The sequence below is a fragment of the Etheostoma spectabile genome, chromosome 15 (assembly GCF_008692095.1).
Source record: "Etheostoma spectabile isolate EspeVRDwgs_2016 chromosome 15, UIUC_Espe_1.0, whole genome shotgun sequence".
NCBI classification, from domain to species: Eukaryota; Metazoa; Chordata; class Actinopteri; order Perciformes; family Percidae; genus Etheostoma; species Etheostoma spectabile.
In genome coordinates, this window is record NC_045747.1 from 910,039 (window position 1) to 936,111 (window position 26,073).

The 26,073-nt window shown below is 40.8% G+C and overlaps 2 protein-coding genes across 3 annotated transcripts in view; both read right to left on the reverse strand.

Moving 5' to 3' along the window:
- The window catches only part of rpain (RPA interacting protein), a 4,270-nt gene extending 241 nt beyond the window's left edge, over positions 1-4,029 (reverse strand). Inside the window, exons 1-6 of one of the 2 annotated variants that reach the window (XM_032538351.1) lie at positions 3,811-4,029; positions 3,513-3,704; positions 3,048-3,123; positions 2,763-2,874; positions 2,610-2,673; positions 907-1,047 (exon numbers count right to left, since the gene is read on the reverse strand). In XM_032538351.1, coding sequence (XP_032394242.1) covers positions 907-1,047; positions 2,610-2,673; positions 2,763-2,874; positions 3,048-3,123; positions 3,513-3,704; positions 3,811-3,882 — 657 coding nt within the window. In that variant the 5' untranslated portion in view covers positions 3,883-4,029. The remainder of the gene's footprint in view (positions 1-906; positions 1,048-2,609; positions 2,674-2,762; positions 2,875-3,047; positions 3,124-3,512; positions 3,705-3,810) is intronic. The other variant, XM_032538352.1, reaches the window with a different exon arrangement.
- A 5,430-nt stretch (positions 4,030-9,459) lies between these two features.
- Positions 9,460-24,569, reverse strand: slc25a23b (solute carrier family 25 member 23b). Its single transcript, XM_032538306.1, has 10 exons — positions 23,779-24,569; positions 16,888-17,011; positions 15,818-15,905; positions 14,460-14,571; positions 13,484-13,642; positions 12,671-12,823; positions 12,276-12,389; positions 11,401-11,568; positions 10,675-10,825; positions 9,460-10,538 (listed from the first exon to the last, which is right to left on the reverse strand). Exons 1-10 carry the CDS (start codon positions 23,989-23,991, stop codon positions 10,357-10,359), a joined length of 1,464 nt encoding a protein of 487 aa, XP_032394197.1. The 5' UTR covers positions 23,992-24,569; the 3' UTR covers positions 9,460-10,356.
- Positions 24,570-26,073: the final 1,504 nt, after the last annotated feature.

Genomic DNA, 26,073 nt, shown 5'->3' on the forward strand with positions numbered 1-26,073 from the left:
AAACTTGTAACAGGCTAGTTTAACACTTTTAGACACTGTCTTCTGCTAGTTTTCTACACAGGGTGACCAGTGGCTGCGAGAATGTGAATGCCAAGTCATGTGACATAACACGTTTTTAAGTCGCAGACATGGGTAGTCATAGACGGCTGTAACAGTTGTTCCGACAGCCTCATGGTAAGTTTGAGTGGCTCTATAACCGGGGTCCAACTCATGACTAGCGAGCACTTTCTTACTGCTGCTGGCATATAGTATAGCATATGACATATAGCATTTAGTAGCTTCCTTGAGCAAGACAAGCACCAGGCTCTCTCAGTTTCTGGCACCAACTGCCAAATGCTCGCCGTGTCTATCTACTTCTTCTATCTATGCCCAGCACCACTTATTTTTGAGTCCTTTATCTATGGGTGGAACATGATCCCCAGGTTTATGACCATGCGCTCCATGCTTTCACTGACAACACCATCATGACGTATGGATCTCAATCACAGGGCGTTGCCAGGACCCGCCCCGCTTCTGATTGGCTTGTAACATTAGAGCTGTAGTCCTCTCATAAGATTCGTATGTGAAACCAATTGACCTGGAAATATAACCACATTTTTTTCTCCCCCTAAAACGGGGCCAGTATCCTTTAAGCCCTGCATTCGTGATACAACCATTATTGTGTGGCACACTTTTTTTCCTTTTAAATTAGGAAAACTGGGTCAGTCAGGTAGCAGAGAACGTACGTGGGCAACAGGCCAGTACATACTCAACAATAAGGAAATACAGCCCTTCCTTCATTACAACAAAAGCAGCTAAAGGCCTATGAAAAAAAATCCCCCACAACAGGGAGTTATGCATTTGAAGCAGTTGTAACAGACGTTTTTCTTGGCTAACTGCTTTCCAGATGACTTGGCAGTGGCCTACCTTGCAGCTTACGATCAGGTTGAGAGAGCTGTCTGTGTTTGGAGCTACAGAGAACACCGGGTTGTGCAAACAGTCCTCCATGTGCTGGGATACCGTGGACTCCAGAAGATTCCGCAGGATATCAGGCGTGATGTTCGGTTTCTAAAGACAAGGTGTACAACGTTGCAGCATTTTAAGTAGAGACCTGACTTACTCATTCACTTAAAAAGGAGCATTCCGGTCGATTCCAAGCTCTGTTGTATGTAAATGTGGAGGTCTGTCAGTAGAGGGAAACTAACCAATCGGTGCTGCCTACACTGAGTTATCCTCCTGTTAACAGGCTTAAACAGGGCAAGTTATAAACGTGTTTATAGCCTCTTAACATGTTCGAGATGAAAAAGTTAGTGCCCACAAATACGTGCTCATTCTTGTGTATTTCCTTCTAACAACTAAAGTATCCTGGTAAGCGTAGAACCTGCCATTCAGAATACATAGGAGCAACTCGCTCCCAAAGTAAGATTCAGTTGGTTGTCATATACATTTTCACCACTAGATGGGAGAAATTCTTACAAAATGTAGCTTTAATGATTAAAACAAAGGCAGTGACTCTAAATTTACCTCAATTATAACTAGTCTCCTGCTAGTTGTACTACAGCACTTACTTTAAAAGAAATATATATAATTCTAGTGCTAGTAGGCCTATTAAGAGGTGCAAATTAATTTAGGTACATTGGCATGGGATCCTTTCCATAAGATCATCTCAATGCAAATCAAACCAGCTGTTAGGCTAACAGGAATAAAACCATGCCTATCTCTAGGTATGGTGAAGGGGATGTGATGATGTGGGGGGGGCTATTTTAATTCCAAAGGCCAAGGGAACTTTATCAGGATGCATAGTATCCTGATCCATGTAATAAGTGGCCTTTAATAATAAAAATCTGCCTAAATGTATGGGAATTTAACATTGGGGGGCTGTATACTTATGCCCCCTGTATTTTAAGGAAGAACAGTTATTTATTTATTTATTTATTTATTTACTTATTAACGATACATTATTCATTCATAAAGAAAATTAGTGTCTTTAAACATTGGATTTTTCCAATCAAACAAAATAAAAATTAAATTAAGGCATTAAGATTAATTTCCAAAAGACAAAAGATACAGCACCACTGTATGTATGAATGGATAAGGGATCATGTTGATGGGACAGTCTGCCTTTATCCTGTTTAGGGGACAATCATATGTTAAGTTTTAGAACAGATGTAAACAGGAGATATAATGTTCTTTTGGCCAGTCTAAAATTATTTAGACAATTTTGCACCAATAAAAAGTCAAATTAGCTACTAGCAGTTCGTAATTGCAATGCACCCATGGATGTACATACAGCTATCCCTGGATTACTTTTAATTTGAAGAAAAATTAGAAACACGCTGATTCTCAGGCAAGTTCTGGAGTTCTAGAGAGTTACAGATTTATGTCTTTGGAGGCTCGTGTCAAATTGTCCCCAAAGAGTACACTATACCCCAAGTTGCTCCCCTGATGCTGCATGTATACAGTAGATGTTCACTGTTACTTATACTTAGGATGGGTAAAAACGCAGTAATAGAAGTTATCTACATTGTACTGTCTGTGTTTGAGTGTGACATTAAGAATAAAGATTGTGTGTATTGTGTGTCCTCATTTGTCCCACATTTTTTAATAGGATGGGGTTAAAACAAACAAACCTTATTGTTAATGTCCAGTCCACACGGACAAGAGATGAAATGGCTGTTGATGTTCAAGTTGTTCCTGCAAGACAAAATAAGCCTGTTAATGTTGAATCATTAAAAAAAGGTGTTGTTATCAATTAAGTTATAACAGTCATTTCTAGGACTCACATGTGACATATGGGGCAAATAATATTCATCTCCTCCATCCCCTCCACAACAGATGATATGTACTGCTGCTCAAACTGCAGGTTCTTCTCGAACTCTTCAATAATAGACATTTCTGGGGCACAAAGAAAAACTTCACAACTTTAACTGGTTCCTTGAATCCAGTGCATCTGCAAAACCACGCTGCAAGGACCACTGTCAATAATCTTGTAGATATATGGTGTTATACTGGACATTTGTATAATGTCCAAAAAAATGAGTCAGAGTGGATGGAAATGTGTTTTTTACCTTGAGACATGAGCTCTTGTTGGATTTCTTCCAGTACTGCCAGTTCATCATACTCGTTCATGACACTGAACATCTGCTTATGGAAGAAAAGAGAGCAGACCCCCACTGAATGAAATGAAACTTGTGGATTGGAAATAACAGACTTCAGTGTTAAGAGTCCACTCCAGATGGGGACACCCCAATTATTTCGTCTCTCAAACAGTCATTTTCTGAGAGAAGTTTTTTAACTCACTGATTTGGTGTGAAGAAAGATTAAGTTTTGTATTAAAAAGATGGTATCTAAAAAGGTAGAGGTAGCTCTCTCTCTGGGGCCACACATCACAATGCTGAGAACATAAAGAAACCCAGAGAAAAACAGAAAGACAACAGGCATAACTACGTAGATACAGAGACCCAGGAGTAGAGAACGGATGCCTATGTAGAAGAAAAGACATAACTAAATAAAAACCAGACAGAGAGACCGACCTCTGCAACTCCCTGTGGCCCCCATAGCGAGGGCAGTCTCCGGTCCTCTGACTGCAGGGCGACCCACTCCTCCTCCATCACCTCCTGGACGATGACCGAGGCCCCGGAGCCGCTGCGCCGCTCGCCCTCTCCCGTCTGACGGTATCTGTCCAGCAGCCTCGTCCGGCTGTTCTTCAGCCTGTCCACACAGCGCTACGTGAGAGAAACAGGGGAGCACCGAGTTAAACCAGCGTCAACGACTGGCGGGCCCCGACACGCTAGCTAGCTAACCGACAAGTTAACAGTATTTATGTCTCACCTTGCGGTATGTTTCTTTCCATGGCGGAGTTGTTCCTTTATAAAGCGAACGGTGTCGGTGCAAAGCGTCCATTTGTACAGCTGCTAACGCTAGCGAGCTAACGAGTGTTAAGCTCCAAACAAACTGGCTAATATCAGGGAAAACCAAAACAGTTCTGCTTTTGACCTCGTGACCCGGACGTTGATTTGCGCTGCATCGGAGTGCATGACGGGTTATGTAGTTCTGTGCTTCCAAAAATGGTTGAACTGCGAGTAGTCGTGTAAGAAAGAGTCATAGAGAGTGGCATTGCCAGGATTTTAGAAAATGAGTCCAGGCCATAGACTCACCCCAACGTAACCCCGAGGACTTAGCTTAGCTTTAAGGTGCACTCTAACATCTGAACATTATGACTGCACTTTAACAGAAAAACTACAGAACAGAATAGTGTTGTTGTTTTTAATTTACTGTGGGTAAACCCTAAATTGGCAGGGAATTTGTTTTCTTTTTTTATTGTACGACAAAGTCTGGGTACATTAACTGTTATTTTTAATTTTATAATTTTTATTTTTTATATATTATCTTTTATATAGACCTTAGTGGTCTCCTAATACTGTATCTGAAGTCTCTTTATATAGACCTTAGTGGTCCCTTAATACTGTATCAGAAGCCTCTTTTATATAGACCTTAGTGGTCCCTAATACTGTATCTGAAGTCTCTTTATATAGACCTAGTGGTCCCCTAATACTGGATCTGAATTCTTCTTTTATATAGACCTTAGTGGTCCCTAATACTGTATCTGAAGTCTCTTTTATAGACCTAGTGGTCCCTAATACTGTATCAGAAGCCTCTTTTATATAGACCTTAGTGGTCCCTAATACTGTATCTGAAGTCTCTTTATATAGACCTTAGTGGTCCCCTAATACTGGATCTGAGTCTCTTTTATATAGACCTTAGTGGTCCCCTAATACTGTATCTAAAGTCCTTTATATACCTTAGTGGTCCCCTAATACTGAATCTGAAGTCTCTTTATATAGACCTTAGTGGTCCCCAATACTGGATCTGAAGTCTCTTTATTAGACCTTAGTGGTCCCTAATACTGTATCTGAAGTCTCTTTTATAGACCTTAGTGGTCCCTAATACTGTATCAGAAGCCTCTTTTATATAGACCTTAGTGGTCCCTAATACTGTATCTGAAGTCTCTTTATATAGACCTTAGTGGTCCCCTAATACTGGATCTGAAGTCTCTTTTATATAGACCTTAGTGGTCCCCTAATACTGTATCTAAGTCTCTTATATAGACCTTAGTGGTCCCCTAATACTGTATCTGAAGTCTCTTTATATAGACCTTAGTGGTCCCCTATACTGTGTCTGAAGTCTCTTTTAATTACCCCTTAGTGGTCCCTATACTGTATCAGAAGCCTCTTTTATATAGACCTTAGTGGTCCCCAATACTGTATCAGAAGCCTCTTTTATATAGACCTAGTGTCCCTAATACTGTATCTGAAGTCTCTTTATAGACCTTAGTGGTCCCCTAATACTGGATCTGAAGTCTCTTTATATAGACCTTAGTGGTCCCCTAATACTGTATCTGAAGTCTCTTATAAGACCTTAGTGGTCCCCTAATACGTATCTGAAGTCTCTTTTATATAGACCTTAGTGGTCCCCAATACTGTATCAAAGCCTCTTTTATATAGACCTTAGTGGTCCCCTAATACTGTATCTGAAGTCTCTTTATATAGACCTTAGTGGCCCCTAATACTGGATCTGAAGTCTATCCGTTGCTCTGATTGGTTGGAGGTCTATCCAATGAGTGCAGAGGCATTTTCTTACCTGGTTGGGTTGAAACACCCCCCATAATGGAGCAGAATCAGACCCATATTCTGACTAGAATCTGAATATGACCACGTCAGGCTATGGAATCTCTGCTCTTAAAAACAATGTTGTGTTCTTGTAAGTGATTTAACCATAAACACATTTTTGTATAGCAAACATCTGAGTCATCAAAAGGACAAGCTTTGCACGCAAAATTTGGACATTTATTTTATAAATACTTTTTACATATAGAGCATCCAATCAGTACATTTAATATTCATTATGCGAAACAAGGACCGTAAGCACTCATACTTTGAAAAGTACACAACAGGCGTCAAAATATGAAGTTCTTTTCTGAAGGAAAGCATATTCATTTTAAGAAACCAACAAACAGCAAGCAGGGGCACCCTCAGATCCAACCTGTGGACATTTGCTGCTTGTCCTCCCCCCACCCCCTCCACCCCCACTGTCCTGTCTGCAACTGTCATATCCATTAAATGCCCAAAATGCCCCAAAAATGTTCTTAAAAACAAACAACCAAGAATCCGTCTTCATTGATTTGCACTGTGCATCGTCGCATTGGAAAAAAGGACTCAACTTTTGCAGCGGGGGGGGGGATGTGTGTTAGGTGCACAACCACAACAGTTTGAACAATCTATGTTCATTTCATTTAGATTGTACCTTCATGTGACAAATACAACTGATTGGTTGGTTGGTTGGTTGTTGGTTGGGTCTTGAGAACTGCCTGAGTTATGACTGCAGTAAAAATGAATTAGTGCAGCTTTAAAGATGACTATGAGGATGTTGGTATGCTGTCAACACATCAGATACCACGGAACAATAAGAGCCCTGTTCCTTTCACAGTCCCACAGAATCCTTCCATCACTGAGGCATGTGAAGTGCACATACACATTCATCTTGTATGTGTTTTATCAAAACTAGAAAGCTCTTTTTGTTTTTGTTTTATCAAAGTTACGCTACAACAGCTCATTGAAAATAGCTCATAGAAGAAAAGGCAGCTGTAACGCCCTTAAACGCTTGGAATCATGCACTCATGCTTTACAATCTGATTTCATGCATGCAAGGCCCCGGCGGCAGCACGCATTCATCATCCCAGTACGCTGGCAAGGGAAGTTAACTACTATGCAAATAATGGCATTCAAAGTGTATGGGAGTGGATCAGCACAAAACACCATGCAGCGGTATACACACTCAATAATTTCCCTCTGTTTTCTTCAATTTGCTATTGATTTCATATTCCATAGTCTGACACCAGCAGCAGAGGTTTGGGTTTTTGGCTCAAGACTGAAGCTCCAGTGCAGGGAACGGGGTATAGAAAGTAGTTCGAGCTATCGGTATCAGCATTTATAATGGCCGACAAAAAATACATAAATAAGAAAAAAATAAATAAATAATTCTGAAAAATAAAATATTTAAAAAATAAAATAAAAACGGTCGGTAAACCCTGTTATGAGCGTTGCATAGTCTGTCCACCAGAGGGCGATCTACAACGTCCCTGTTGGCAACGCTGATTATTTTTTTTATTCAAAGGACTTTAAGTTTTATATCTTAAGTTTGTATTTTTATACATTTTATTTATCAGAACTTTAATATAATTTGATGTTCCTCTGTTCTTTCGGTGACAATACAACAAATTATTATCATGTTATTTTAGTGAGAACTCGGGTTCAGGTTTTGTTACGCGTGTCTGGATTTAAAAAAAAAATTATATTTCTGCCAATATATTGGAATATCGGATTTTCAAATAAAATCCTTTATCGGTCGGGCTCTAATTCCAAGTCAGAGAATCCGACGTGGCAGAAAACAGCAGTATGTGTCCCCGGGCTTTTTTTAGTCTTTTATTTTAGACTCCTGAGAGGACACACCGTTATACTGATATGCTTCATAAAACATTCCCAGCTGAATATCTACAGAACAAATGATACTATATGATATGATAAGTTACACCTGAGCTCAACATGAAAGTTCATTCTTGACCTTAGAAATATGAGTTTGTACCAAATAATCCAAACTCAATGTCTTTTAGGGACTGTACAAAAAAACCTTGGTAATCTTATATTTCTATCAAAAGAAAGGGCAAAAAAGGGGCAACTGGTCCAACGCAGTGTTTCTCAAATGGGGGTACGTGTACTCCTAGGGGCACTTTGGAGCACTGCAGGGGGTACGTGAAATTATTTTTTAAATATGTTAATTTAAAAATATCAGTTATGCATAATTCAATGAAAAAGTATACTATAATAGTAATTAATTTAGTAATGCATTTCTAGTCTATTCTAAACAACAACTAGATTTAAGACTATGTAGTCTAGTTTGGACTTGCTCCCACTAGTTAATTGATCTGCTACATTACTGTGTGTGTCTGGGGTGGGATAGGGGGATAATAACTTCTGTAGATTTTTATGACTTCATATATCCTTATTATATATGTTGAACTGTAATTTAATGCCCAGGGACTACGGGCGTAAATTAGCCATTAGCAACAACCTGGCACAAGGCATCTATTAATGTTTTTTTGTGCACTGTCCCTGTTCAAATAAATTAAAACAATTACAATTACAAAAAGGTTTGTGGTGCAGCGCTCTAATGTAACTCGTAATACGGGCTTTTTCAAAAAAAAAAAAAAAAGCTTTGCGCTGGTCGGAAGGTACATGCCACAGAGAAGATTTCACAGGGAGAACATCCTCAAAATGGTTTGAGAACCACTGGTCTAATGGAACCTCTCCTTGACTGGAAATATACTGCAATACTTTCCTCCCAATACTGCAAAAGATTGCATTTACAGCAAATGTAACTTTAACCCTCATGTTGTCCCCATGTTGTCCTATATCAATGTTCTTTTTAACCACCCAAAATAACATGATTGATTCTCTACTTTCATTTATTTTGGGGCGTCTAATTCAATTTTATAGCATTTGGAGAAAAATTGAAAAAGTGTTTTTTAAATAGTATTGAGTAAAAGTTGACATATTTCAGTCTGTGATTATATGTCTGTGATCATACTGTACATTCCTTTAATTTTAGTCTAAATAATTCCTAATTTCTCCTTTTCTAACTCAAACATTAGGTACAATTTCCTAAAAATGAGGTTTATTGACCATAAATTCAATTTAGTATTACGTAGTGTAGAAAACGTCCAAAAAAACTGACAAACAATGGAAAAAAACAAACATCAAAAGTGATCAAAAATGGAACAAAAATGGAACAAAAAGTTAAAAATATCGATACAAAGCGTCAAAAAAAGTGCTGATTTTTGGGACGACAACACAAGGGTTAAGAGCCAATTAGTGATATATTCTATAAATACAATCCAATCTTTGGTTCCTTAGGTGCAACTCGGAAGTACATGCAGTTTTTGACCACACACACACACACACACACACACACACACACTTTGTCTGAAAAACCAAAGAAGATTTGATAGAAACAATTGGAACCAATGGTTTCAACTGCAAATATGAGTCTCATTGATCAAAAAAAGGCAAAAAAGTGCATCAATTACTCTCCCCGTGGGACAGCACCCCAGGGGCCTAAAGCATGGCCTTCGCCACCACAATAACAACATGGGGAATATTCCAGCCCCCTCTATTTTTCAGTAAAGAGGTTCTAGTTAGCTGCCCCTCCCTCTTTTCTGGCCACAATGCTCCAAATAATAACACAATATTTAAACAATATTTGTTCTACAGTCAATTACTAATTATAGTAGTTAATTAGCTTTTTCTACTGCACGTCCCAGTCTTCATGAGCATGCAGTTTTCTCAGGTGTAGACTACAAGTTGTGTGATATGGTTGAAAGCTCCAGAAAATCTAGTAATGGGAGTTTGAGTTGGATTTTTGTTGTTGTCCAAATTACAAATTCTTAAATTACTAGGTTTAAGAATGAACTTTGGTGCTGAGCCGGCCTTCCTTCACTGTGTTTCTCCAGGGTGAACACTCTAACAGTAAAACTACAGAGTACTGCAATGAAAGTAGAAAGGAAGGGGAATGTATTGTGCGGGTACCTGAGGCCATATTCAGGAAGAATTTCATCTCAACATGACAACTTCTCCACAGAGCCAATACAACTGACTTGCAATGAGTTCCTTCTTCAGACTATCTCTGAAGCTACTGAGTGAAACCTTCCTCTCCATCCCCGCCCAGTCTCAGGACAATCATCAGACGCCATCAGTGTCTGGACTCCATGGGGGGGTCACAACCGGCAGCATCAGATTCAATTCCCAGCTTTGGCCCATCAGATAAATGCAAGGACACATTCCTGGTAGATAACTTTGTGACGGGTAACTGTTTACCTTGATATTCCAAAAGTCATATGACCTGTCCTAGTACTTTGTAGTACTCACATTGTCTCCATTGTTTGACTGTACTTTGGACCAAGTAAATACACTTGTTAAAATCCAAATACACTGAGTTTGAATGCATAATCTGTAGTTTATATATGTGGCATAATGGTTTCAGGGGGGACCCACATTTACCTTTTCTCTTTACCCAATTCCACAAACGAATGTGATCTACCTGCAGACTACCCGCAAGCTGCACAAGCCTGAACCTGACTGGGTCCAAAGAAGGGTTAAAGCATACATCAGTACTTCTTAAATGGCCTATTTACCCTCTCCTTGCTTTCTTTTCTGTTGCAGTCTGAGCAGTTGCATCATTACCTCTCCTCTTCCTCTTCTTTGAAAACCATAATGAAGCATTTCTGTCATTTTTTTGTGATGAATCCCTCTGCTCCGTGTCAGTCTAGTAACCCACCCCGAGAACTTTCTTCATGTGCTCGTACACCACGTAGGAGATGCTGACTGCTGGAACCACTTTGAGGAAGTTGGGGGTGATGCCCCGATACAGGCCTGGGACACCTTCATTGGATATGATGTGTTTGAACTGGCCCAGCATGGTCAGCTTGGGTTTCCCCTCAGCGAGGGCTGAAAGAAGAGGCACAATGGAGGTTATTGTTATTGGTTATTGTTGTTCATCCTCTGTATGCTTCAACTCGGTCTCACACCAGTTGTATGTACAGCATGTCTGAACCTCCAGTAGGTTATGGACTGTACAGCTCACCTTGGGCCTGCATACGTGTCCGAATGAGAGCGAGGGGATAGGACGCCAGCTGGCCGCAGGTGCTGGAGATGGTCCCACAGCCCAGCAGGACCAACACTCCTGGGTCTGCTGAGTCTACACAGTACCTCTGGAGCCAGGCGTTCTTCAGAGTCTCCAAGCGTGAATCGTCAGAAAGAGTGTCAAAAATAATGGAGAAGAGTGAAAGAAAGTAGGGTTTACCGTAAGAGCACGGAAAAAAGGAAAGGAGATGAGAGTCTTATTAAAAAACAATCAACATATTCTAATATGCATTTCAATTTTATTTGTCTTTATCGGGAAATGCCTAATATCGGCCTGCCGATATATCAATGTCATGAAAAGACAAAACCAACAATGAAAGTATCCTACCAACAAGTATTGTGTATTCAAAGCTCATTTTATTGAGCTCCAATTACATTTAGCCAATTCAAGTGAAATATTTGGATGCATTTTCACATTGAAATCTGACTGCTCAAATCTTTGGAGATACCCAGATGATTGAAAAGTGTAAATATATCCTTCTGGGCCGCATTCCCACTTCCAAATGGGATTTAACAGACTTTCCTTTACACTTAGCCACATACACACACAGTTACCTATCAATCTAACGACATTCTGTAGTTCTTTTTTGTAGAGTTCCCACCACGGTTCCCTTATTGCAGAAAAGTAGCTAAGTTACACACAGAACATACTGTAATGTACACACACCTCATACACAGCCAAGTCAATGCCAGCATAGGGGATGATGCCCAGTGTGTTTGGCAGGTAGCCCCTGTAGAAAGCCCGGACTCCCTCCGTCTTCATGATCTGTCTGGCACAATCAGCCATACCTGAGTATTGTCCTGTCTGCCTTAATGTAAGTCGTGTCTTCAGCACCTACCCAACAGAGGGGGACAGAGGAAAGTAGGAGAAGGTAAAAGAGTGGGGACAAATAGGAAAACTCTTCTATTCTTTAATTGGACATGACTTGTTTTTGTATTCTTTTATTTACAAAGAAATAGCATCAAGAGACCATTATCCAACCATCCATGGTCATGGTAGCATTGGGCCATCCAAGACATTGTTCAACTTAGCCAAGTCTTCCAGCTTCTTCTGGATTTCCCAGAACGCAATGGGTTATGTAACCCTACCAGCATGTTCTGGGACTCCACCAGGGTCTTCTTGCCTTTAGACATGTCAAGAAGCCCTCCAGATTTCTAAAATTAACTCAACTAGAAACAGCAGGTTGTACTCTGAGCTCCTTGGCGTTTGTGCTGCACTCATGTGATGTCAAAATTATCAGAAAATGAGTTTCTGACTGGGAAAATATACACTGCTATAACAGTGTGAGAGAGGACATGGCCTTGACAGAGGTCTGCACTGTACTTTCTCATGAGCCAGGCTCTTATTTTCTATTAAATGTTCTATTTTATGTTTATGAAAATGCTCTCTAAAATAGATTTGTCTTCACCAGAACATGATTCCATTAATTTAAAAGTGACAAAACAGTGTTAAGCTCCAGAAACAGTGCCAAGAAATTTGTAAATTGGCCTTTCAGCCCTGTCTTAATATAACCTTTCCAATTACAAAAATGTCAAACTGACCTCCATGGGGTAGATGATGGTCTGGGCAGTAGCTCCTGCCAGAGATCCAGCAATGAACCGCTCTTGTACCCTTAAACTGCCCCCCTCTTTACTTCCTCGGATCAGCCACTTGATCTAGAGCAAGAGAAGGAGCAGGAAGAAGGTGTTGGGCGGGCGCAGAAGAGTGGTGTTCATTTGATTCAGCATGAGAGAAGACAAGTGCAAAGGTATACTATACACATCATTTTATGATAAATTATGTATGATTTGTTCCCTTTCTTTGAGACAGAGGAACCATTATGATTGTTCCTTAATAACAATCCAACACGACACACTAGGCAGCAGTTAATCTATCTGCGAGCATATGCAATCAGACAGGTGTTCACTTTGTCATTGATTAATTGGAGTGCTCTTACCTGTTCATAGGCCATAAACTTAATGGCAGATTCAGGGGCAATCTTTAGGACGTTGATGCCATTTCCCCTCCAGAGGGAGACGACGCCTCCCTCCTGGACCATCCCCCTCAGTCCGGACCACAGATTAATCCCCCGAGATGTAGAGCCATGTACCTGGACACACAAACACTGGTGGGTCAGTCATCTATTTTACAGCCTGTGTTAAGCTAAACTATCCCTTTGTCCCTTAAAGGAAAAAACAACTGAATATCATCAGCAAAACAGTGATTTGAAATATCTTTAAATTGGCTAATAACATGACCTAGGGAAAGCTCAACAATGTAAATAAAATAGGATCTAACATAGAACCCTGAGGCACCCCACAGGAAACATAGTGTTAAACCTCTAATAGAGACAGTGAACATGGAGTTTGGTGGATTTCCACTTTTGTTCAGCCCTCCAACATTTACGCCTGAAACAGGAAATGGAGTCATGCAGCCACTTGTCTTATCTTTGGAGTATCAGCTAGCTAAAAGATGGTAAGCTTGAAATCTATTGCTCAATACAATAAGATAATTTGGTTAACAAGCAAGTGCTTATGTTGCAGTGTCAATCAGAATCAGCTCTATTTGCCAGGTATGAGGACACATAAGAGGAATTTTACTTTTGAACATCGTTGCTCCCAATGCGCTTACACATACAAAACAACCAACAATATATACATACAAATATATACACACTAATCTATAATTACTCTAAACAGAATGTGTGTGAGTGGGGCTAGTTAAAAAGTTCCTCCATCATATGAGTCGGAGTAAAAGGGAAATGACCCACCTGCAGGAAGACTTTCAGGCGGTCCAGTGGAGCAGTTCCTGTCCGGGACACAGCCCCTGCCATCGCTCCAGCAACCAGCTGCCTCCACACCAGACCTGAGCGCCGCTCCTGCTCCGAGAACTCGTCTGGTACCGTCAGCTGTTCCCCAATGTCAAACATCTAGAACAACAGAAATAAAAGGGTCAATCTGTATTTAGTTTTAGTTTTTTAAGCCTCCTTATTGTAAAATTGCTAAAGGTTTCTTTAGATATATATGTACTGTATATGTATTTATTCAATTAAATTGTATTTATAATATAAAATCATATCAGGAGTTATCTCAAGACACTATACAGATCTACACTCTATAATTTACAGATAGAGCAGGTCTAGACCGCTCTATAATTTACTAATAGAGCAGGTCTAGACCGCTCTATAATTTACAGATAGAGCAGGTCTAGACCACTTTATAATGTACAGATAGAGCAGGTCTAGACCACTTTATAATGTACAGATAGAGCAGGTCTAGACCACTCTATAATTTACAGATAGAGCAGGTCCAGACCACTCTATAATTTACAAAGACCCAACAATTCTCCCAAGAACGAGCATTTAGAGCAACAGTAGCAAGGAAAAACTTCCTTTTAGGCAGAACATTACATATGAAAGACTGTACTGAATATAAAGAAGGACGAAGTGTCTCCACGTCATCTAACTGTACAAAAGCAAAGCCAAAATCTCCTGGATACGGGCGCTGCCATCTTGTGATTTTGGAACCAGTGTTGGCACAGTAGTGAAAGCATCAAAGTCCCGCCCATACACCCGCCCGACCAATCACGAGTCAAATAATTACCAGTAAATAACTAATTAAAACCAAACTGATCAGAAAAATGAACACTGGAACAAACATCAGCATGATGTGTGTATATACTGTATGTACACACACTGGCATTGTCATTAACTGTAACATTACTATGACTGGAACCAGAGGACTCACATGGGAGTGTTTCCAGTAGTGGACGATCTCCTCCATGTTGTGGAAAGGGTTGAACAGAAAGTGATCGCGCCATTCATTCCAGTCAATGGTCATAGTGCCATCCCTGTCCATGCTGGGAGAGAGAGAGTCACACCAGGAATTACAATTCATCAACAGATCACTTATGATGACTCAATTATTGCAATACAGCTTGCAAAACCCACTCCCTTTGTCCATGACATGGCACGTTGAACACTCATCCCTCCAACCACTCCATAGAACGTTGCACTCCTCTTATCCAACCAGAGGTCTTGTTCTTACATGTTTAGTTGTGGATAAAAACCATGGGACGAAACTTAAGTCTGGGTCCTGAACCTGCAATGCCCCCTTGGATCCATCCTTGTTTAAAGTCAGTTATTTGCCCCTCCATTTAGTGACTGACACCATGATAAAGGAATTTACAAATGTCATGTTTTTTTATGTTTCTCCTATTACAGTAAAGGCCCTGATTAAAAACCAATTTAGCTTTTATTAATATTTTTTGGGGCATATTAGGATTTTGGACATCTGAAGATGTGAAAGGGAAGAGAGAGGGTGACACCAATCAGCGATGAAGAGCAGATGAGAAGCCATTGTAGGTTTTATAGCAGTGGGTTCTGACACCATGCTTATAAGCATTTGCCATTAATTAGGAAAAGTCATTAAGTTTCAAAACAATAAAAGAAAAAGTTATGGTTGCTTATTGACGTGCTTAACCCTCATATTGTCCTCGGGTCAAATTGACCCATTTTCCTATATCAATGTTCTTTTTAATTCCCCAAAATAACATGATTGATTCCACACAACGCTCTTTGGCAAGTACAAATCTCTACTTCAATTTTATAGCATTTGAAAACAAATGGAAGTGTTGTTGAAATAGTATTGAGTAAAAGTTGACATATTCCAGTCTGTGATTATCCATCAACATCCATTCCTTTAATTTTAGTCTCAATAATTCCTAATTTCTGCTTTTCTAACTCAAACATTAGGTATAATTTCCTATAAATGAGGTTTATTGACCATAAATTTCCAAAATAACTGTGAAAAGTCTAAAGTTAGTGTTACATAGTGTTGAAAACGTCAAAAGAAGTGACAAACATTGAGAAACAAACGTCAAAAGTGTTGAAAAAAGGGACAAAAAGGTTAAAAAAAAAAGTTAAAAACATTGATAAAAAGCATCAACAACAGTGTTGATTTTCAGTTTTTGACGGGAAGACAACACAATGGAGAAGAGAGGTCTTATAGTTCCTTTTTCATTTTTTCTGTTATTTTCTGTCATTTATTATGCTATCTGCCCCATCCCACACCCACACACACACACTCACACACACACGCTGTACCTCTGCAGTATCTTGGCTGCCTGCTCCATGGTGACCTCCACACCCAGCTGGTGCAGTGAGTGCTGGATCTCCCCGACATCGATCCGACCTGCACAGCAGAGCAGGAAGGTCTGTTTCTTCACTCCAATACTGACGCATGGCGGGTGCCTTTGGCGTTTGATTGCCGCTAAAAGTCTCCTTTGGTGTCATATCTCACCCCCAAGGTCTAGACCTGCTCTTTATGGAAAGACCTGGGAGATGAATAACATCCCAGAGTCCGGTCTAGACCTGCTCTTTATGGAAAGACCTGGGAGATAAATAACATCCCAGAGTCCGGTCTAGACCTGCTCTTTATGGAAAGACCTGGGAGATAAATAACATCCCAGAGTCCTGGTCTAGACCTGCTCTTTATGGAAAGACCTGGGAGATAAATAACATCCCAGAGTCCTGGTCTAGACCTGCTCTTTATTGAAAGACCTGGGAGATAAATAACATCCCAGAGTCCGGTCTAGACCTGCTCTTTATGGAAAGACCTGTGAGATAAATAACATCCCAGAGTCCGGTCTAGACCTGCTCTTTATGGAAAGACCTGGGAGATAAATAACATCCCAGAGTCCTGGTCTAGACCTGCTCTTTATGGAAAGACCTGGGAGATAAATAACATCTCAGAGTCCTGGTCTAGACCTGCTCTTTATGGAAAGCGCAATGAGATAACTGTTGTGATTTAGCGCTATATAAATAAAATTGAATTGAATTGAGTTGAATTGAATTGAATAACCAAACGCTCTTGGTCAAGACTCTTGGCGTCACTTTTGACGCTCCAGGTCACGTACATTCAACTGACATGCAGGACAAGAATGGGACAGATTTAGGAAAAGGTGGGAGAATGGGGGTTCATTTCAGTGACACATGGGCCAAGAACCGGACATGAACCCTGGTCTCCTGGGGGAAGGTCAACCTCCTTACAGACACTGAAGGGGCATTTTAGCATTGGTATCTGACGCTGAGCACCACTGACCCGTGTTTTTTTGAGAACAGGATGGGATGTGACAGAGAATTGCGAGCGTGCGTGCGCACTTGTAAGTAAATACCATCATTGTTGCGGTCCAGATTGTGAAACATGAGCCTCAGCCTCTTCTCATGAGCCCGCAGGTACTGGGAGAACTCCTGGAAGTCCAGCAGACCATCGTGGTTGATGTCGCTCTCCAGGACTATCTGTGGGGGCGGAGGGAGACTGTCAGTCATTCAGACAGGTGAAGATGGGATGGATGAAGTAGAGATGGTGGAGGTAGGTGTAGACAGAGGAGGGTGTGGTGATAGACTGGATCAATAGAAGTACATTTCCTAGATAATAGTCTATATAAAAGAGACTTCAGATCCAGTATTAGGGGACCACTAAGGTCTATATAAAAGAGACTTCAGATCCAGTATTAGGGGACCACTAAGGTCTATATAAAAGAGACTTCAGATCCAGTATTAGGGGACCACTAAGGTCTATATAAAAAGAGACTTCAGATCCAGTATTAGGGGACACTAAGGTCTATATAAAAGAGACTTCAGATACAGTATTAGGGGACCACTAAGGTCTAATAAAAGAGACTTCAGATACCGATTAGGGGACCACTAGGTCTATCTAAAAGAGACTTCGATACCAGTATTAGGGACCACTAAGGTCTATATAAGAGACTTCAGATACAGTATTAGGGACCACTAAGGTCTATATAAAGAGACTTAGATACAGTATTAGGGGACCACTAAGGTTCAATAAAAGAGACTTCAGGTCAGTATTAGGGGCCACTAAGGTCTATAAAAGAGACGTCAGATTAGTATTAGGGGACCACTAAGGTCTATATAAAAGAGATTCAGATACTATTAGGGGACACTAAGGTCTAATAACAAGAGACTTCAGATACAGTATTAGGGGACCACTAAGGTCTATATAAAGGACATCAGATACAGTATTAGGGACACTAAGGTCATATAAAGAGACTAGATCAGTATTTAGGGGACCACTAAGGCTATATAAAAGAGACTTCAGATACAGTATTAGGGACCACTAAGGTCTTATAAAGAGACTTCAGATACAGTATTAGGGGACCATAAGGTCTATATAAAGAGACTCAGATCCAGTATAGGGGACACTAAGGTCTATATAAAAGAGACTTCAGATCCAGTATTAGGGGACCACTAAGGTCTATACAAAAGAGACTTCAGATCCAGTATTAGGGGACCACTAAGGCCTATAAAGAGACTTCAGATACAGTATTAGGGGACCACTAAGGTCTATATAAAAGAGATTCAGATACAGATTAGGGACCACTAAGGCAATAAAGAGACTTCAGATACAGTATTAGGGGACCACTAAGGTCTATATAAAAGAGACTCTAGATACAGTATATTAGGACCACTAGGTCTATAAAAGAGACTTCAGATACAGTATTAGGGACCACTAAGGTCATATAAAAGAGACTTCAGATACAGTATAGGGGACCACTAAGTCTATATAAAAGAGACTTCAGATACAGTATTAGGGGACCACTAAAGTCTATATAAAGAGACTTCAGATACTGTATTAGGGGACCACTAAGGTCTATATAAAAGCATCCAAAGAGCACCACATCATGGGACCTTTAAAGAAATGCACTCAACACAGTTTTTTCCTCCTATCCCAGAATGCATCTAGCCAGACAAGGTGTTGGTTTGGTAACAACGTGACAGGGGTCAGGGGTTAGGGGGGTGCATAAAGAGTGCAACAGATACACAAGTGGACAGAACATAAAGCAAGGTGCTCTCGGTGAAAGGCAAGAAGGAAACCACATCTTACCTGGCTGCAATATAATCCCTCTACTCTTGAGAGAGAGAGAGAGAGAGAGAGAGAGAGAGAGAGAGAGAGAGAGAGAGAGAGAGAGAGAGAGAGCATACAAGACTAGTTCTTGTGGACAGCCAGATGAGAACACACTCATACTATTACTTTTCTATGCCTTTACTCATCACTAATCTGTATTTTTATTTTATAAATTTCATATAGCTATTGTCTTTTGTCTCCGTATTTGTCTTTGTCTTTGTAAAGTGTACTGAGTGATTTCACACTCAATATAAACTTAATTGACTTAGTAAATCCAGTTTGTTTAAGTTCCATGCTCTTTAGGTTACTGTAGCACATCATTTGAATTGATTAAAGCAACATTATGCAACTTTTTTACCTTAAAATAAGAGCTTCAAAATCCTTTTGATGATTCATCACTAATAGAGAGAATATATTGGCGAGCCCTACTACCTACCAAACAGCACATAAACGTGACATAGCCTACCGCTAGTTTCCTTTCCTGTCACCTTTTTAATGACTGTACTCTGGATGGTGTGGGTGGCCTGGCCCGTCTATGTAAAGGTCGTTTCATGGTTGTGCGACGAATCAACGGCGTACAACCGCAGAGCCCCACTGACCCCTCTGCGTCTACACCGGACCCTACGCCGTTGCTCGGTTGTGGCTTAGTAGCATTTCATTTCCTCCCGACTAACTGATGTCTCACCGTGGTCAGAAAGAACAGGGGACACACTTCTCTCACTAGGACTCTAGAGTCAGTACTCGCTCCAAAGCTAATCACCATCACTCTCTCACTTCTCCTTCCCTCTATCACCCACTCCACACATACACACACACACACACACACACACACACATGCAGATCCATCCAAATGACTTCAGTGCTTCAGAGTTGAAGACAGAAACATGCTCGTTTCGTCCGGGCGCAAAAGACAAATCTCATTGGTGGAATGCGGGACGAGCGTGACTAGAGTCTCTCAAAATCTGAGGAACATCTTTCAAACTGACCTTTGTGGGTCTGAAATGAAGATTCAGCAGCTGCACGGCCGATTACTCCTTAAAATATCTTCAGAAACACGTTTCTACTATCTACTATCTACAACTATTTTAGTAAAATGTGGGACCGCCAAGCCGCCATGACAGTCTGGCTTTGAAATTCCAGAGAAACCAGACCCATGTGACGCGTTCCATCAGCTGCCGTTGCACGTCGGAGTCACTTCGGTGTGTTCCGAGGCACTTTTTGTCACTCCCGGATGTAATGCGAGTGCAGATTTGAGTCGTGCATGTGTCACTTTGCGACAAGTAGCATACAAGATGCTAACAAGAGACTTCTGTAATGTCAACACAGTAAAAATGGACCTAGTTAACCAAGTTGGTTCACTGCTGGCTACAAGTTAGCATCAAACACAACAAAGGCCAGGGCTGCCAACTCTCACGCATTGGCCGTGAGACACACGCATTTGACTGGTTTCACACGCGCACACGCCACACCCCCGATTTCTCACGCTGAAGTGTCAGCCCGGTCGGTCAAATTCTGAAAGATGAGTTATCTATGTTTTTACCTGTTGAGCCACTTGTGATCGACTAGTTGTGCTTTAGAGACTGTGAGGGGCTTAAGAGTGCCCCCTGTTGTGGAATTTTCAATTGTCGCAAAATGAGAACATTTTTTTCACGAGCCATCCCAGGTGCATTTCCCCGGCTTCAGGTATGAGCTCTGATTATCACAGACCGTCCGTCGCTTCGTGTCCACTCTCTCTGTAAAGAGGGAGGTGAGCAGGCGGCTGTAGTGTAGCAACTTCAGTTCATTGTAGTGGACTCGCTCTTGGGGGCAGTGACGCGTTGCTCCATGCGTAGACCTCCGATAAAGAGCAGCGTACGGCCACCTCTAAACTCTGTCAGAGACCAGAGACCCAAATGGGCCTCTGCGTCTGTCAGACGGTTCTGAATGAGATCTACCATTCAGCGAGAGGAATGACATGCACAGCGACTATATTACAACTCTCCAGTCTCGGACAACAGAGATGGGAGGGAGTTATGTGCACAAAGTTGTAATATGGCAGAAATCTGGTGAAACACACCTGAGCTATACTAGCCTATATATATTTATATATATATATATATTATTATATATACGATACTGCAACGTTGGGCCACTATTGTGCTCTCTAACCTCTGCATCTCTAAAGTAAACTTAAATAATTAATTTGATTGTTTTTTTAAATGAACAAATAGTTTATTTCACAAAAAGTTAAAACAGTAAGTGGGGCCAGAGGATGAGGGCCAAACATACTGAACCTTGGCACAAAGTTAAAGGATTAGAATTTAGTAACTCAGTGGTTCTCATTTCTTTAGAATTCAGTGGTCTTAGTTGATCCCCCAACATTAGTTTAACTTTGGGTCCTAGTCTACACCAGGGACTCCTGGACCTGTTCACCACAGACCCAAATCTTCTCAGCTGTTGCTGACATAGCTACTGTTTTCATGTGGTTCATATGTTGGCACATTGTGGGGTCAGTTCTTATATCAAGAAGTTAATAATGAAAGCGAATGCCTAAAACCTGTTTGATACAACAACACAAAGGCCTCCTAACTCTACAGTTTTGCACAAACATGTAAGACTTGATTTCTCCATTTTTTTGCAAAAAACATCTCCAGAAAAGTGCCATTAATGTTTTATTTTTCAAATTTTTTTCCGGGGGGGCATACCCCAGACCCCCCTAAGGAGTCCCCCATCCACCACATATACCAAATCCCAATTTAAACCCTAAAGGATAAAGACCAAAAGAAATTGCTTTGTAGCACGCGGCTAAAATCTGGGTTGGCCCCCCCCAAATCTCACTCCAAGGTTTTTGGAAAAGTTGGCAGCCCTGAAAGGCTGTCAGTTGAGTGGTGTTTTCAGTGTGACATGTTATGTGAACCGTTTGAATCTGAGCATGCATGACTCAAATCTGCACTCGACTCACATCGGGGAGTGACAGGGCCAACTCGGGGGGTCAGCCAGTTCGACTGCAGCCATCTGGTTGCTGTGTCAGGGCCTTTACAGACAGACTGCTAAAATATTTATCCACAAAGGGTTAAACTCCACTGCAAACTGGAACAGGTTGTCTTTATATGGTGTTATAACCAGGCCACTCAAATGACCCAAGGGGCTCGAGTTGAGTAACTGTTTCATGCTGCTATTACTATTTAAAGGCGGAAAAAGGGTTCCTATCATAGTTAGCTCAGCCGTCAACACTTCAAACACCATATGCAGATAATATAAAGTTCTACTGCTGAGGATGCTGTTTCTCTGTTGATAATTATGTAAGATAAGAATATTACAAAAGTAATGCTCGATGCCTCTATGATGATACAAGAATAAAATGATTGCTAGAGGAATTCCATTTAACTGCTTCAGTTTCAGCGTCCTGGTATTGTCCTGGTATTGTATTCAAATGACCTTTGAATTTGAACATAGTCTATACTGAAAGAGGTACAATTCCAGTGAAATGTTTTCCCATCAGCACTTCCAACGTGTGCATGATTCATCATCCATTCATCTGGAGGATGTGGTCGAAGCAAGTAACACACAAACAGATGAACACTGCAAACAGACAGAGTCAAATCACGAGCTGCCTTTGATTTGTTTGTCAAATGGGAAATGGAGTTCACTGTGAACACTGTTGCTAGGCACCTGACAACAAAGTGGATCGCTCTATTTTTAAGATTTTTTTTGTACACCTGGTGGGCTCCCTTGCCTAGTTTTAAAAATGGCAGAGTTGTGGTTGGACTCTGAAGGAAACCAGTAACTTGATTGGATGGCAGTGGTTTAATATGAATGAGTCACTGCTGTAAACGGTTACATCACAGGGTCGGATTACCTCTAGCTTTTAAAAGCCTTAGCTCTTCCAAATGGAACTTGTAGCATCCTGCTGCTGAGACAGCCAACTAAATACCTGGTATTAGCCTACCTCATTTACATACTGACCCAGAAAGCTCAATTTTGGCCACTGAGCATGGCCTACCACCCTATGATAGGCCTATGAGTAATGACCACAGGGGCCTCGTCCTGTCTTCATATCATCATCTCAGTCTTTCCCAATATTGATTTATTTACCACACAATGCTTTTCTTTGTAGCTGTGTGCAGCGCATAGATTTGCTCATCTCTCTGTCACACACACACACACACACACACACACTTTAGCAAATAGGAAAGGAATTGCATGAGTTGAACGCTGCATATTAAAAGTTTTTTTGTTTTTCCTTCTTTGGCTTATAATCCCTGGTAAAGTTGATTTTATATTGGATGTTGGCTATTAAACACATTCGAAAAATCAATTATGCAGCTTGCCCTTTTGACCTATTGATGTCAAAACACTTTTGTTGCACTCAGCTAACTCTCGTACACATCGCACAAAACGTAGTTTTTCAAAAAAACATCTTTTGATTTTTTTTAATGTTTTTTTTACATAAAAAATGTCCATACATAAAAAATGTTTTAACATAAAAAATACTTATAAAATCAGAGGATGGTTTTTTTTAAACTAAGTTTTGTGCAATGTGTAAGAGAGTTAGCTGAGTGCAACAGTGTTTCAACATGAATGGGTCAAAAGGTCAAGCCGCATAACAGCTTTATAGCAATGTTTTACATAGAAAAATTATGAAAAAATCAAAGGATGGGTTTTTTGAAAAACTAAGTTTTGTGCAATGTGGTTAAAAGGTTAAAAGGACAAGCTGCATGTTAGATTTATAACATTTTTTTTTTTAAATTAATAGATGTTTTTTTTTTTAAACTAGGTTTTGTACAGTGTGTAAGAGAGTTAGCTGAGTGCAACAAGTGTTTGGACATGAATGGGTCAAAAGGGCAAGCTGCATAATACATTTTTCGAATGTGTCTAATATCCAACATCCAATATAAAACCAACTTTACCAAGGTGGTTTATAAAGGGTAATATTAATCTATAGGTCTATACAGTCAGTCATCCCTGCTTGTCTCTTTCCTGCATGCCAATAAAGCAACTCTGAATAGGGCAGAGTGTACTGGAGTGGAGGAGTGGAGCCTACTACACCTGTCCTATGGTCCTATGGTCCTATGGTCCTATGGTCCTAGTAGGCTACCAGCACCTGTCCTCTCTGTCTCCCGGGGACTAGCGATTGTAACACCGGTCTTTGCCTCACCTCCTCCGCCTCTCCCCGGTGCAAACCACGAGCTGCCAGTCCGGTCCTCAGTTCATTGATGTCCACCCTGCCATCTTTATTCAAGTCCAGCTGCTTGAACAGCTCGGCATATTTCGTCTCTCTGTCCGGGTCCAGAGCCGCTCCGGTATCTCGGTTTTCTTCGTTTCCTCCGGGGCGAATGTGGCCGCAGGTCCCCTTCTCGTCCTCGCCCATGTGAAAGAAAGAGAGACGGCTTTCTCTACCGGTCGACAACCGAGCATAACACTGTCAGGAGTGAAAGGAGTGCGAGCTTCGTCTGTCCTGGTTTCCAGAGAGACCGGACCGCTAGCTCACACCACAGCGGGGAACAGAGACGTCAAAGCGGAGGAGAGGCGACCGTGGCCGCGCTGTTCTCCCGCTCCCCCTGCGGAGGAACTCCCCGGCCCTCGGGGGACGGCTGGATGGGGTTTAGACGAGCTCCTGTGAGACGAAACACCCGTATCAGTTAGCCTACACTGGCTGCTCTAGCCCACCGGCACGCGGGCATCCATAACCTCGTTCAGATGAATGAAAGTTCCGCCACAGCTCGCGGATATGCAGCAGCCGGTTTACCGCAGTCAGGGAAACCAACGCGGACACATCTGTCCTCGCACGAAGAGCCTCATTTGCTATTAATGTCGTCAGGTTATTATTCTTATTGTTATTATTATATGCCCATTAGGTTACCTGTATTAAGTAAGGTCATAGCCTACATTCTACACAGACGTCGCATTTACCTCCACCCATGAACACAGCGACTCCCTCTGACGCCCGGATTAACGGGGCTCCGTTGGCTCAGTGGTAGAGCGGGCGCACATGTAGGCTTCGCTTTGAATAGTCTAATTCAAGACCATATTTAAAATTATTCCCTAATTGAAATTGACACATGTTTTGAGTCTCTGAAATTAGTAACAAACAAGAAAGCTATAACTTTATCTGATATAGGCCTATACTCCCATTAATTTTGTTAAGAACAGCTTTTGTCAATATCAGTAATGAGGTTTGTAAATCTGTCACATTTTTATATTTATTTTGTATTATTTTGTATTTTGCTCTCTTCATGGATTTGTTTTTTTACTGTAGTTATCACTTTTTACTAATAGAAGTTGCTATTTTTCTCTATAATCTTATTTTATGAGCTGTGATGACTGAATGTTTGTAAATGTATTTCTGAATAACAATTTTAAAAAAATGAAAATATATATTTTTTCAAACAGTTTGCTCGCCACACTCAACATAGGAACGAAGAGAGAGAAGCAGAGTTCATCTTTAACATGGGCTCCGGAGCCCCTAGGGGGTCTTTAGAGTCGGTGCAGGGGGGGCCTCCAAATTATTGTTCATGTTTGAACTTTTTTTCAGAAATTAAAAAGTGAAATCCAACATATTATTAGCAAACATAAATCCCCACTGCTGGGCGGGGCAAATTCTCTGGGTGGGCGAAGCAGAGAAAGGGGAGGTAATCTCGCTCCTTATGGCATCATAAGGGGCAGGATTCCAGATCGGCCCCTCTGAACTTTTCATTTCCTCAAAGAGCAGGATACCCAGGACTCGGTTACACCTATCACCATTTCTAGCCACTGGGGGGGCCGTAGGCAGGCTGGGGGGACTCATATTAATGTTAACTCTAATGTTGTCCTCTGGTCAAATTGACCCGTCTTATCCTAGTTTTTGAAATAGTATTGAGTAAAAGTTGACATTTTTCAGTCTGTGACTATCCATCAACATCCATTTCTTTAATTTTAGTCTCAATAATTCCTAATTTCTAATTTTCTAACTCAAACATTAGGTAGCCCATCATTTCCTATAAATGAGGTTTATTGACCAGAAATTCCAAAAATAACTGTGAAACTGAAGTTAATAAATTAGTGTTATGTAGTGTTGAAAATGTCAAAAGAAAAAGGGACAAAGATTGAAAAAAAGCATTAAAAAAGCGTTGAAAAAAGAGACAACAAGTAAGAAAAAGTAGAAAAGATTGATCAAAAAAACTCATAAAACAACCTTTTCATATGAGAATACTTTCTGAGAATACTTCTATGTTTTAGGACTTTTACTTGTAATGGAGATTAATTTATATTTGTAGTAAAGGTATAGCAAAGAGATAATAATACTTTTGCTTCAGTGAAAACACTTGATCACCACTGATGTTACCACTGGGAGTAAAATGAACCACTGATAGCTTATTGGCTATTAATAGTTTTAATATTAGGGATTGTGAGCTGTGACGTGCAGCAGGGGACAGTGAAGTGCCTGGTCAGCATTCAGAGGATACACAGGGTT